The sequence below is a fragment of the Syngnathoides biaculeatus genome, chromosome 15 (assembly GCF_019802595.1).
Source record: "Syngnathoides biaculeatus isolate LvHL_M chromosome 15, ASM1980259v1, whole genome shotgun sequence".
In the NCBI taxonomy this organism is placed as follows: Eukaryota; Metazoa; Chordata; class Actinopteri; order Syngnathiformes; family Syngnathidae; genus Syngnathoides; species Syngnathoides biaculeatus.
The window spans coordinates 19,792,191-19,807,344 of NC_084654.1; the positions used below are offsets into that span (position 1 = coordinate 19,792,191).

General features: G+C 43.3%; 1 protein-coding gene across 1 annotated transcript in view; it reads left to right on the top strand.

Annotated features, from left to right (window-relative positions):
- The window catches only part of aqr (aquarius intron-binding spliceosomal factor), a 64,497-nt gene that overhangs the window by 43,693 nt on the left and 5,650 nt on the right, over positions 1-15,154 (top strand). Inside the window, exons 31-33 of the mRNA XM_061843886.1 lie at positions 58-229; positions 6,005-6,175; positions 11,071-11,156. Coding sequence (XP_061699870.1) covers positions 58-229; positions 6,005-6,175; positions 11,071-11,156 — 429 coding nt within the window. The remainder of the gene's footprint in view (positions 1-57; positions 230-6,004; positions 6,176-11,070; positions 11,157-15,154) is intronic.

The window sequence follows — 15,154 nt, forward strand, 5'->3', positions numbered from 1 at the left end:
TAATTTTGTGGCGTTATCCCATGATGTTCACATGAATCTGTGTCGCTCGGCCCTCAGTCTGTGTAACTTATACAACTGGCGCTACAAGCACCTGGGGAACCTGCCGCACGTCCAGCAGCTACCTGAGTTCCAGGTGCCCAATCCCGGCTTGACCTTCGACTTTCAGCTCATAAACGTGGAGGACTTCAACGGGGTGGGCGAGTCGGAGCCCAACCCTTACTTCTACCAGGTCAGTACAACAATCCCCCGCCTATAGAGCTCGTGCACCTACGTCAACAAATCACGTCACTGGCCGGAAGTGTCGGTCAAACAAGCCATTCTTCAATGCTAAGTCGGTTGGAGACGATGCGAAAATACGTCTTATAGCACGACGCCCAGAATTTTGTCTGATACCGTTAAACATTTAGAAGGTGATAATAAATGAAGGTGCGTGGAAAAATGAGAGACACTTGGCATAGAGCACCCATATTTAATGCCAAAATTGATGTTGGACTATTAACCAGCTTCTGCTTGTCTTGGACAACTGGATCTACAGATGGATCTGGCGAGTAAGTCGTCAAGATTTCCACGAAAGAGTTTGAAAGTGTAGAAAAGTCTGGTCGCATACAAATACTTCATTGCACTCAGATTTTTTCAATACAAATACCAATATTTAAATAAAAGACCCCTGGTTTTACACAAACTCGCATTCATTAACTATGATTAGGCAAAAAAAAAAAAAAAAAGACAGCTCCTCTGTACACAAAGCGTGTTGCGGCCATATGTTAAACTTTGGTAAACTTCTCCGTGAATGACGTTTTTGTTTAAATAAGCATTGTTCTCAAATGAGTCCAACGCATATTTATAAAAAGAAAATAAACCGCTGGGATAGGCTTCAGCCCCGTACACGGTTGCGTGTCGCGGCCACACGTTGAACTTCGGTAAACTTCTGTGCGACCGACGGTTTATTTTCTTTTTTAAACACGCATTGGACTCATTTGAGGACACTGCATATTAAAAAAAAAAAAAAAAGTCTGTCAGGGAGAGGTTTACCAAAGTTTAATGTGTGGCCGCAACACGCTTTCGTGTACGTTGTAGATCCCTGTCGTTTTTTTTTTTTTTTTTTTAACGCCTTGTTCTCAAATGAGCCAACTTGGCATTATAAGTACTTTTGGGAATTTGAGATTGAGAAGAATAATTCCTACCTGAAGTGACGTGATCGCTACACAGTTGTGTGTATTTGGTTGGTCACCATCCATCACGTTTAATTGTCTTTTCAGCTGGTATTCCAAAGAATCATCTCTTTGAATATCTGTCTCATCTGTTGTAACAACCAACAGCACAAGAAGTCTCCGGCATTGTGTATATTCTGCTCTGGTTCAATGCCCCCCACACTGTCGAGCAGCTCTTTTTGACCGGCAATATGGCGCCGTGAAAATGGTGACGTCACGTGCACGAGCTCTATCTGCAGTTCACTGTCGACCAGATGTGGGCAAGGCACGGCCCTCGGGCCACATCTTGCCCATCCTCAGCGCCCTCAGAGTGGATATAATTGTGGAAGACGTATGACTTTTTTTCTGTGATCTGACCAGCTTAGCATTATTTAGTGATCTTTGTGACCCCTATATCGACTTTTTTTTTTATTTATTTATTTTTTTTTTGGAGACTCATGACAATGTCAAGAATGTATCTGATCTTAGCAACATTCTTATTTCCCGCATGGTGGAGGGAAGAGGGCCCGGGGGGATTTTTGCTGATAATAGGAATATCAACATTCTCAGGGCGTTGAATCGATTGCACAACAGTCCAGTTGGGATGGATTCAATGACCTGGATGAATGAGGGTGTTCACAGGGAGGCATATTAACCGTTTCACAGACAGTACATATTGGGTGCATTATCATTCAACGTTGTATCACTGTCAATAATATGATCGTTTCAATATGATTTTAAGCATATGAGCGGTTCTCTTTTGTTCATTTATTTTGAAATATGATAGAAGTTCATTTGATGTATTCATACTTATGCTCAATGCTCACATCTGGCCCCTCCCACAAATATGTGTGCTTATAACTCTTTCATTTCCTGACATTGCTGAGGTACTTGTGTGCGTGCGTGTGTTTACATTAGTGCATTCATAAGCAAAAGCCATTCCTCTAGTGCATGGGTCACCAACCTTTATGAGGCTCAGGGCTACTTTGTGAGCACGGATCATACGTTTGGGGAAAACTTCCAAGATAACAAAACTTCTTATACTTTAGAAATATTATACGACGTCGTTTTAAAAATTTCATTAACGTAAGCAAGTCAGACTCAAAGGTTAAAGCACAAAAAAAAATTTGGACCTGTGCTATTCGCGGGCACCTGAAGTGGTCCTCACGGGCAACCGTGCGCCCGCGGGCACCGCGTTGGGATGACCCCTGCTCGAGTGCTACACCAGCACACAGGCCAGTTGTGTGATACTTAATATCAGTCACTCCATTTTCTGCAGCAGTTGCAAAATGTAAATAAGATGAATTGTTTGTAGTTTATATCGGGAAAAAAATGGAAAAACCACAAAGTGTTTTCTTCCACCCTCCCCCCCAAAAAAATTTGTACTCATCCATAAAGCGTGTCGGGTACAAAACGCGACACTGGTGCTAAATCATAAGTCTCCGTGCCAACCAAGAAATTAAAATGTTCCGTTTCCATGAATGCATCACTAAATGTCATCTGTTGGCCGGCGTGCGGGCTCGTGTTTCCCTGAGCGTGGCGATTGTTCCAAAAATGCGGACCATGTGCACATCCCGAGGCTCTGGGTCACATGAACCTCCACTCCATTTGACTGCTGCCATTTGCGCGCTCCTCAAGGGAATCACCCATGATCCAGGCAGGAACGCTGGACACAAAATGGGCACACAGCAGAGCGGACGGTACCACAATGTTTTGCACTGTTACTAATATACCATTTATTTACCTTTATAAAAAAAAAAAAAAAAGAAAAAAAAAGCATTGGCCACTTCCTGTTATATGATAAATAGTCTTTGGTATATTTGATTCCATACATCGTAGTTGTGGCGTGCATTACATACTTGCGCAAATAACATACATCCTGTGCTGGGGTGGGGGTGGGCGCATTTAAAAAAAAAAAAAAAAAAAAAAACAATGCTTCCAGATTGGATGAAGTTGGGCTCTGTCGTGAGCACCGAGTGTGACAGCATGATGTGTGGCAGACAGCAGGACGCTGAACACGCTTCCCTCCATCATGGACAATCCACAGCATCCACCGCACAGCACCGTCTCCACGTAGCGACGCAGCTTGTCTCCCCCTTCCTTTGAACGACTGGAAATCCTAACACCCCCCCCCCCGCCCCCCGCCGTGCGGCTTTTTAAGTACATCCTTGGAAGGAAACGCCAATATCACATTCCCAAATCTCTATACTGTTCTGTTAACATCTTAATGAAGAAATGCAGTAATTAAGTATTTTTATTCTTCTTCTTCTTTTCCTTTGGGCTTGTCCCGTTAGTCATCTTTTTCCATTCAAGCCTATCTCATGCATCTTCCTCTCTAACACCCTCAGTCCTCATGTCTTCCCTCACACCATCCATCAACCTTTTCTTTGGTCTTCCTCTCGCTCTTTTGCCCACCAGCTCCATCCACAGCACCCTTCTCCCAACATACTCACTCTCTCTCCTCTGGACACGTCCAAACCATCGAAGTCTGCTCTCTCGAACCTTGTCTCCAAAACGTCCAACTTTGTCTGTCCCTCTAATGAGCTCATTTCTAATCCTATCCAACCTGCTCACTCCTAGCGAGAACCTCAACATCGTCATTTCTGGTTCCTCCAGTTCTGCTTCCTTTTGTTTCTTCATTGCCACCGTCTCTAATCCGTACATCATTTTTTATTGTTGGTCGTTATTTATGAGTTAATCATTTGTGTACATTTCTTCACCCCTTGGGCAAGTTTGGAATTGACCTTTCTTTCCCTTTTGCATCATCTTCCCCAGGTCTGTGACCAAGTAGCCCTGGTCCCCTTTTGGCTTGACCTTGTTGTCAAAATTAGGCAGTTTATTTAGGCAGTATATTTTGTAATATATCTCCAGGCACAGCACTCCACTTTGCTCCCACATCTCAAAAACACGGTCTAATTGGAGACACTAAATTGCCCATAGGGGTGATTGTGAGTGCGGCTGTTTGTGCCTTGAGATTGGCTGGCAATCAGTTCAGGAAGTACCCCGCCTCCTGCCTGAAGATAGCTGGGATAGGCTCCGGCACTCCCGCGACCCTTGTGAGGATAAGCGGCTCAGGAAATGGACGGCTGCATGGATTTTTACTTATATTGCATGTAAGATCTTGTTAAGGGTTTATTTTTTCATCCGTGGTCACAGGTCGGCATGTGAGAGTTAGTCAATGCTATATCAGCCTCGAAGCTTAACAGTGGGCGAGAAAGACGGCGGCTTAAACCAGCCGAACGCCATTTGGAAGCCGAGCGTTAACAAAGGCTGTCACACCTTCTGATGTGTCGACTCCAGTGCGGCTGGAATTGGAGCAGTTGATGAGGCTGGATCACTCATTAGCAAAGATGTGAGGCTGCAGTGCTGGCTTAATTGAAACAGGATGAATAATGCATGCCACTGGCCTCTCTTTGCTTTTTTTTTTTTTTTTTTTTTAACATTTGAAGGGCAGACTGTAGCCTTGGAGTTGGATGAAGGATCTTCACGCTCAGGAATTAGTTGAGTTTGAATTGGGTTTTGTTCTGCCCTTATTCCCATGTCAAGGACAAACTCATTTTAATGAAGATAGCTAGAGCAACTTGTAAAAAATGTGGTAAAATAATGCGTGTCTGCTGATATTACATGTTATTGGAAGAAACTAAGAAAAAATAAGGGTTGCCCTTTTGATTTATTCCTTCCAAGGAAGATTACAAATTGTGCAGCACAGACACACAGAATTGAGAATAAACGGTGTGCTTTACACAAGCAAATGCCATTAATCAATCTGTTGCAGTCCCCCAAATTCACCACAATTTGTTGTCTGAATTGGATGAAAACAAAAAATAAATTGGAAAAAAACACAAAAAAAACGTGGTTTCATATTGTCCAGTTACTGTACATACAGTGTTCCCTCTTAGCTGCGCAACTGCGCATTTGCGCACTTGTCACACACTCTCAGCGCAGATGGAAACAGATCCAGCGCAGTGAACTAGTGACATCTTTTTTTTTTTTTAACAATGCAAGTGACCTGCTGTTCAGCCACACTGGGCCACACAAACTCTACTTCCTAGTTTACCCGACACCGCCCCCTCCACAGTTAAAAGAGTACACTCATAATTACAATGTGGCCACTGTAGAGCAAAGAGAGTTAGACATGCTGCTTATGTTTACTCTCGATAATAATGGTAAAAGTATTTTTAATAAAAGAAGTGCTGTTGCTTTAATGAATGTCGGGGTACGTGAATAATAGAAGAAAAAGTGGTGAAACTGGACGAGTTTCTCTTTTTTGAGTAAAAAGGTCTGGTCTCAAGCCAAAATAGAAAGTGCAGGATGAGAAGGTGTATAATGTTAAAATTCCACCTTGGCACAGCCCGATTGAAGATGAAAGCACAGACAATACAGTGCACAAAAAGCTAATTCTGTATTTTCAATATAGGAAGCAACATAACATTAACCCTAAAACTTTTTGGGAGCATCATTCTGCTTTCAACATGCATTGCTAAAGATATTCTGCAAGCAATAATTCAGAGGAACAGACGGGGATATCAGTTGTGGGTTAAAAACAAAAAAAAAGAAACAAAGTTGGAAGCAACATTTCAAATTTATAGTTCATAGTTGGCTTGTTTTGGTTAGCAATGTATTTTTTGTTTTTGTTTGACATTTTCAGTGTAAGTTTGCAAGAACGCAATATTGTTATAAAAATGTTCTGATGGGTATGTAATCTGAACCTTTTAATGAGCCATGTTACTTCAAAGTGACTTCAATTAATCGAAATACTCATTTAGGTATGCATACTTAATGTTCTCACGTTATCGCTCCCTTTCCCTGCACAGAACCTAGCAGAAGCCGAGTATTCTGTGGCTCTCTTCATGTACATGCGTCTGTTGGGCTACCCGGCTGACCGCATCAGTATCCTCACCACCTACAACGGACAGAAGCACCTGATCCGAGACGTCATCAACCAGCGCTGCGCGGGGAACCACTTCTTCGGACAGCCCAACAAGGTGAACGTCTTCCTTAACTTGATAGCGATCATCATATTCAACAGCTGGGGCGTGAGAGCGTTTGCGTGGAAGATTAAAATAAGGACTGTGCACGGAGCAACAACAGCTCCGTGCCGACTTCATCTCCGATAGATGCCGCCAGCTTTTTCCGGAGCCAGCCCATGTTAACCGTTCGTGTCCAAGTTCGTGCAGGTCCACGTCACTGCTTGCATATATTAGATAGTTTTTTTTTTCCCCACCACACACACTGTTTGCCTCAGGTAAGGTTTCCGCTCTCTTCCTTCCAACCCACAGTCATTCACCTTCTCCTCATACGAAGTTCAAATAATTCAAATAGGGGAGAAAAGGGCACACAAGATGTCAGTGGGTGAGGGTCAGAGCGCCCCAGGAGGCCTTGCAAGTCTCATCTAAATTTGAAATAGAAGAGCAACTTTATTCTTCCCGAAAACCATAGCACGCATACAGGTTGATTTTATGTGCTTTGAGGCGTCACACATCCCACAGTGTGAACTGAATACTGCGCACACCTTTTAGCCACTTTCACACTGCATTCCCAGAAAATTGGTGCATCACAGGTGTAATGGTACTGCCGGGATTTGTTCGCCTGTACCATTCAGACAAAACCCGCCGTCACATAGCTGATACGGAATGCTCTATTAACGTATCGTTATTTCTCGAGTATAATGCACACCCCCAAAGTTGACCTAAAAAAAACAGGAAAACCCTTCTACCAATGTACAATGCGTACCACCAATTTGTCGTGACCCATATACTCAGAATATTAGGAATGATCTGTATTTATATTTTGTTAGGTTTGTACTTGTATTGATTTTCAAAAAACTGTCCGTACAACAGTCATTAATAATAATGTGCATGTGCTGATGTAGCGGTAAGATATAACTCTGGAGACGCGCTCTCACATTTTTTTAATGTCCCCATGACGCTCGTATTTCGTAGTTCGAGCTCACATTGTTTTGATACCCACCTGAAGCCATGGAGGCGAGCTATCGTCGTTTCGGACTGCGGCGCAACTTCCTGGTTGCCGGCGTAATTGGCGCGAGTGATGACATTTCTTTTAAAAGCAGCCACACAATTTGCCGTTGTAGTCAACATCTTTTTTTTTTTGTCTTAGTTTAAGTTTAAACAAACTCATGGGAAGTCGTTTCTGATCTTTAGTGCAGTAGCAACAAGCATGCTACGCTAACGATCATAAAATGCAAGCTCCCGGAGGAGCTCTGAGAGCTCAGGTTGGGGGCGCACATTACCGTAATATATATAAATATGTAACACAAGACATCGAATATCATATCGAAATGTACATGTATAGGATACAACTGTACAATGTGATTGTATTTTTTTATTTTTCATCCATACCTAAATATAATGTGCTCTGTTAACTTTTTGAAAATATTTAAAGAAAAAAATCTGCGCGTTATTTTCGAGAAGTTACGGTAATTTTAGGCCTGGTGATGACAGCGCAACAGTTTTCGCACTTTCAACGCAAAGGCGTGCGGACAGTGGTTCTCAATTGTCTTTTTGTCCCTTACCTAATATGTTTTTTCTATTTCATGTTGGTATAGCAAGAGCATCTCTCAGCATGAACGTGACTGCTATCTCCATCTCGTTGTCATTTTTTAAAAGAGTTCTGTTGTGACAGCCAGTCAGCAATTGTGCTGGGTCATGCTAAATGTCCCGCAACGTTACAGGACCGCCGCAGTCATCGGGTGTGCTGCTGACTTCAGTCGGTATGCGTGCCTCATGACAAGCTGATGGGGCATGGAGGTTGGGGGGGGGGGGGGGGGGGGGTCTTTGACGGGCTGAGGAGAAAGAAAGATGGCCGCAGAAGCGGATAGGCATTTGAAAGGTCACCGTGGCTGAGGTTCGGCTCCTGCCGTGTCCCGACAATGTGTCATCAGGGCCAAAGCCCAGAAAATGTCAGTGGCCGACCCGCGTTGCCGGGATGATTCTAATGAGAGAATCCCGGATAAAATGAGATCCAGTACAAAATACACGGCCCCTATTTTACCTCGTCATGGAGCAAATCCGGCCAGAACAAGATCTGATAATGTTCCGTCCATCTGCACACAAACTAATTGTTACCAGGAATCTATGACTTAATCTTGTACTTGTACTTAACCTTTTACTAGTCTGTGGAATTTCCCTGCAGCAGAAACAGCTGACCAGTCACGCCACTTCAATATCTCCATCTAATCCCGCGCAGGATTTCAAGCAAAGTGCATTAAATATCAATTGAGTCCAAAACTTCCAAGTGGAGGCATTTTTTAAACCCTCTGCCCTCCTTTGATGTTCCTTTTTTTTTTTTGCTTCTTTTATCTCCATAACTAAGTTCTTTTCATAAGTATAAGCCATCCTTTTTTTTAATCCCTTCAAAAACCGGTATCCACAATGCAGTTTATAAAACCTAAAAAAAAAAATAATAATACTGTATATATGCATTGTTGCATATTGTATTGTCATTACTACCATTATTTCATATCTTGCTTATTCTGTGATACACATTTTCTACAGCCGGCAGAACGATCTTTCACTTCTTATATTCAAATATTATTCTTCTGCTAGGTCAGTAGAACTTTTAAAATCCAAATTCTTACACATTTGCTCCATTGGAGGATGGTAAGCAATTAAGCGTCTTGAAAAATTAAAAATATGACATGAAAATGTTTTCTGGTCCAAAACTTTACCAATAATAATCTAATCGGAGTGAACCAATTTTACCCAAATCTTAGGATTCAATCCGGGAAATAAGTCATTTTAAAAATTTAGTTTTCATGGTTTCTTTTGAGGCGGCACGGTGTGTCAGCTGGAAAACGTTGTCCTCACAATTCTGAGGTCCAGGGTTCGATCCCAGACCGGCCTGTGTGGAGTTGTTCTCCCCGTGCCCGCGTGGGTTTTCTCCGGGCACTCCGGTTTCCTCCCACATCCCACAAACATGCAACATTAATTTGACACTCTAAATTGCCCGTAGGTGTGATTGCAAGTGCGACTATTTCAGGGTGTACCCCGCCTCCTGCCCGTTGACAGCTGGGATAGGCTCCAGCAATCCCTGCGACCCTCGTGAGGATAAGCGGGTAAGAAAATGGATGGATGTTTTCTTTTGGCCCAAAGTGGCCAGAAAAAGAGGCATAATGTGTAATTAGATCCAGGTTGTATTTAAAGATCTGAAGTAGAAATGACAAAATTACCGGTTTCTTTACATGTGCATTTCCACAGCGAAAATGGGGGGAGGACACAAATGCATAGAGGCAAGAAAAGATGAAATTTATTTTACTCACTTCATCCACTTTAATAGAATAAAAATAAATAAATGCTTCTTTCTCACCAGTCCGGGAAAAAAAAATGGTAGTAATATTATCCAAGTACAGTCACTGATGGTGTAGTGGTACACATACCTGCCTTTGGTGCGGGAAGCGTGGGATCGATTCCCGCTCAGTGACGGTGTCGATATCTGCCCCGCGAATGACTGGCGACCAGTTCAGGGTGTAGTCCGCCTTTCGTCCGAAGCTAGCCGGGATAGGCTCCGAGCTTTACCCGCGACCCTTGTGGGGATGAGCTGCTTGGATAATGACATGACATCATCTCATTTCATACAGTAGATCCTGACCAAAACAACAGCACCAAGGGAACATAAACGTTATTAAACTGGTTCTAGAGTCAAAAAATCCCTAGCCAAAACACCCTCAAAACGAGAAGAGTTTGGAGTTCAACCTAAATATTTTGAAAGGGCTGCCTCAAAAGTCAAATAAAACATGGATTTAGGGTTTGTTTGTTTTTTTTAAATCCTGGAATACACACATTCACAAATTGCCTTCAAATCGCACCAACGTTGATGTGACTCTTGGAACGCAGCGATGTTCCCCTTCCGTGGTGTGTAACCTACTTGGATGGTGAACACACGTGCGATTCCCCCAACCGTAGCAGACCAGCACATTGTTGCCTCCGGTGCTGCACCTGTTCCGCTCAGCAACAAGAGACCGAAATAATACTCGGCCCGGGCCTGTCGCTCCACTCACGTTATCTTCTGGCATCAGCACAGTTGCATTTTGTAGTTGTGAACCCGTTTAGCTTCTCGGTACTATTGATCCACCTTAAACTTTTTGCCTGCCTCAAGCACTTTTTTTTTTTAGCTTAAATGTCTTTTATACTCGGATGTAACGGGTGTACATATTTCCTCAAATTGTACACGGGAAAAAAAAATCACTTTTGGTCATGTATTTGTTGAGTTTGATTGCTTTGTAAATTATTGTTTCATTTGTTTGTTGGCTCACTCATTCATTGGAATAACAAAACCCTGATAGCCAATTTCCGCAAAATTGGTGCACTTGCTAAATTTGTGGACGGTACAAAACCTACAAGTGTTCAATTCTGCTCATCCGGTCGTGTAGCTGTGGTTTCATAAATGCGTTTTGTAGATTTTAAAGTGGCCTCTTTTTTTTTTTTTTTTTTTTTTTTTATGTAAGACATCCCACTATCCTCGGCGCGCACCTCTCGGCGTGACAGGATTACCAGCACGTCGCGGCAAATTGGCTGACTCGAGTTCCCGCTTTTTGCAGCCACTTTTTCGCTACTCTTTCACTAATCTCTGATCCTGCACAACCTTGGCTCCCTCCGGAGTCTCAGGGGTCCAGGTAAGAGGGAAAGTGGCGGCAAATGTCGCTGTAAGCCGTCTTAGAGTTGGCGGGGTGTCACATACTGATAACGCCCACACAAACATCTTCTTGTATCTTCAGCGAAGGATTTTTTTTTATTTTCTTCCTCCAGCTAATTCCCGCCGCCGAGCTAAAATGCACTCTCATTGACTTTGCATAGAGGAATCATCCCAAGCGCTGTTATTAGGGCGGGGTGCACAGCGATAACGCTGCGGCGTCTCTTTGCAGGTGACGACCGTCGACAGGTTCCAGGGTCAGCAGAACGACTACATCATCCTCTCGCTGGTCCGGACCAAAGCCGTCGGACATCTCAGGTGATAAAAACGTTGCGCTCGGAAAACGGAAACGTGCACCCTGTTCCTTTTCAGAATTGTTGTCTTCCGTTGTTGTCTTCTGAAGACTTTTTTTATTTTTACCAATGAACTATGAAAATGATGAAAGACCACTGCCAAATTACGCTATAATCTGTTTGTTGTTGTTCAGTTTGTCAGTTAGTTAATTATTTTGTTGGTTTCTTGGTTCCTTTGTGGGAACAAATAGTGATGCCTCGGTTCTCGACCACGATCCGTTCCAGAAAACGGTTCGAGAAGTGATTTGTTCGAAAACCGAATCGATGTTTCCCATTACAGTGAATGGAAAAAGAAATAATGCCTTCCAAGCCTAAAAAAAATGTCTTTTTAAACCTTTTTTTTTTTTAGCTTTTCTTGATAATAAACTGCATAGTTGAAATACATGTATAGTTTAGATACTTAATATGATAAAATAATTTCAGAAATATATTTCTTTTTTGCGTAAAATATTTGCTTTTGTAGTAGAGTACGCTAGACTGGGAGCGCATTGCCGTATCTGTAGCGATTCGCCCCCCAGCCTTGCAAACTTTTTTTATTAACAAAAGTGCAGAATAACTTTGAACAAGCAACTTGCTTTTTTTGGAGCCATAATGGGAGGGTTCATACGTTAGTCCTCGATAAGAAGAAAAACAACAGTCACTACCGGGACAGGTCTGTGGACAGAGGCTGCGTTATACAGAATAACAAAAGTGCGCTCATTTCCAGGTTGTTTTTTCTCGAGGGGCGTTCGAATTAACAATAACAAAACGTGTCGTGGGTGGGTCAGCTGCTTGCGCCGCACGCAATATGTTTTGTCGGGGGCGTTCGAGTACCGATTTTCGTTCGGAAACGGAAGCAAAAAAAATCTCGAAATTTTCGTTAGAAAACCGACTTGTTCGAAAACGGGGACATTCGAGAACCAAAGCTGACTGGAGAGAGAGAGAGGCTGTTCGTCCATGCTAATTAAGTTCAGTGTGTACGCGAGTCAAAGACTTGCAAAGGTCCAACTTGTAACAATCATTAAGAGGAGCTGAGATTTATTTTATTTATTTTTTTGTCCTCGCATTCCGTTCCAAATAAGACTTTTTCATCTCTTCTCCCTCCCTCGCTGGCTTATTATCCCGTCCGTCCTCAGCTGCCACGAGTTGTAAGAGCAGATAATTGAGACGGAGCCCGACAATACTGGGTTGGCCTCGGGCCGGAATACGCCGTTTTACCTGCGCAGTTCGCTGCTTTGGCTTCAGCTACTTTCACCCACGCCCACAATGCAATGTCAGCAAAACAAAACAACAACAAAAAAAGCGATGCAGACAATGCCATCCTCTTTTGCAGTTAAATTCAGGCCCCCGCTCTTTGCTGCGGGGATACACTCTTAAATCTCTATTCCCGATGTAAGCAAAGAAACAAGAAAAAATGTTGCGGGCCGCAGGATAAACACATTTAACCAGCTGAACCGGCACATCTTTTATTGTTTGCTCTGCTTCTTGCACCTTTTTAACGAGCGCGTCGTCAATTGCTGCATTGTGAGGAGGCGTGGAACAAGGGTAACATTCAAAGAGGGGAGAGATCATGTTAAACAACAAAAATTGAAAGTACCGATACATGAAGATTTTGCGTTTTTTTTTTTTGTTTGTTTTTGTGTGATTGTTCTGAACTCCTGATTCCATGCCCATCTTGTATTGATCAGAAGAGGACTTGTTTGATTGTGTGGATGTTGCTCGATTGTCTATAGCTGGCGTCGCCTCGTCTTCTTTTGACAGTGATCTAATCAGGCCAATCAACAAAGACTCGAGTGCCACAACAATCAACTCTACACAATTTACAGATACAGTAATACCGTAATTTCGGCATACAGAGCGCACCTGCTTATAAGCCTCATCCGGTACATTTGTAAAGGAAATACCATTTGGTACATACATAAGCTGCATCTGTGTAAAAGCCTCAAGTGCCCACATTGAAACACGAGATATTGACAAAGAAAGACGGGACACAGAAAGAGTTTTCAAAGTTTTCATACCTTAGCTTAGCTTAACATAGCAACAACACCAGTAAAAAAAAAAAAGAACAGCCGTGGCAGCTACACAGTAGCAACACGCTACCGTGCCGCTAACAGGTTCGGTATAAAAAAAACACCTAAATTACAAAGAAATGGCAGTAACATAGCAGCAACACACTAGCGCCGCGCTAACAGGGTCGGTTTTTAAAAAGAAACATACTGGTAAAAATCACTGACACACAGCAGCAAGATCCTAGCGCAGCGCTAATGCTTGCGCAGTGCTAACAGGTCTGGTTAAAAAAAAAAAAAAACATACCGGTAAAAGTGCGCATGAACCACAGGGTTGAAAGCATGTGAAAGAATTTGTGGCTTATAGGCCGGAAATTACGGTAAATTGATTATTACGTCTAACCATATCAAGAACAACATTTACACTCATGTGGTCTCATCCATAAAGTCATCACTGTTTTTATATCAGTGAGTCAAAATTGGTTCTAACGGCAAAAACTCCCGAAAACAACATCGGTGAGGAAGGATGAAATTGCAAGCGCTGGCAACGCTAGGGGCCGGTAAAAAAAAAAAAAAAAAAAAAAACTTACCGGTAAAAATCACTGAGACACGGCAGTAACACACTAGTGCAGCGCAAACAGGGCCGGACCGGTAAAAGTCACTCCCTCGGCACATATATTCCACCGGTCTCACTCTTACCTTTTAGTTAGTAGTTAGAAAAAAAATCACAAATTAGCCTCATCACGTTGAAAGCGAATGGGAAAAAAAGTTTCAGTTTTATAGGCCGGAAATTACGGTAATTTGTTCCTTTGTTGGTCGGTTTGTTTGTTGATTTGCAAATTCTCGGCTTGTTTTCATCCTTCATTCACTGTTCCACAGGATAACGGCAAAACGACGTACTACGTCGCCTTCTTTCGCATTCTTGACATGTCAAGTTTTGTTTTCTGTTATTTGGTATTTTTCCCCCTGCCCTCTCTCTGTCCTCCTGGCAATCTGCTGCCGTGACAACCGCGGGAGGGACTGTCGACCATATGACAAGCCGACCCTTTGCCTTCGTCGGGGGGGGGGGGGGCATTTCTACGCTCACACACACATCCACTCACACAATCTGACAGGGATGCACAGATGCAGACACACACACACATGGTACTGGTCCACTCTGCCTTGGCATGTCACACAGCGCCGCCCAGGTGGGCGTCTGTCGCCCCGTGCCATGTCCGCAGGCTACCGCACGTCCCGATTGGCTCGTTTCCTCTCATCCCTCTGTCCTCATTGGTGGTGGCCGTTCTACTTTGTCTCCGTGGAGTTTGTTTTCCCCCCCCCCATTCCCCCTCACCCACCCGCCACCCCTTTTGGCATCTTCAGCTCGTCAAACGCCCGGAAGACATTAATCCTCTTAATCAGGTGTGCGCATTGCACATTTTGTTGACAAAAAAAAAGCACGACCGCTTCTGGAATCACCGGCAGCGCTTTTCTTGCCCACTCCAAGTGTTAAGACATCATAGAAGCCCAAAATGAGCTGGTTAATGAGCCTCATGGAAGTTGCACCATTAAGCTTCCCCCCCCCCCCCCCCCCACCACTGTGCTTAAAAACAACTAATATGTCACTCACAAGGGGCTAAAGGCCCAATAATCCTCATTTGGATAAGCAGCAGCTTTCTCCATATTCTGACATGCCCAAATATTTTTCCAAACAATCCTGATGAAAATGTATTTGTACCATTTTTCAGCAATTGACACAATTCGGCAGATGAAAATGTCTCATTATCTGAACTTGAACTGGCAGTTGGCCAAATTTAGGCGATTGGCCGGCAATCAGTTCAGGGGATACTCCCCGTGACCCTTGTGAGGATACGCGGCAAAGAAAATGGATGGATGGAGTTTAACGCCATCATCACTAATGCTTGGGTGTCAAACTCAAATTCACAGTGGGCCAAAATTGAACAAAGCCGCGGGCCAAGGTTGTACAAATGAACCA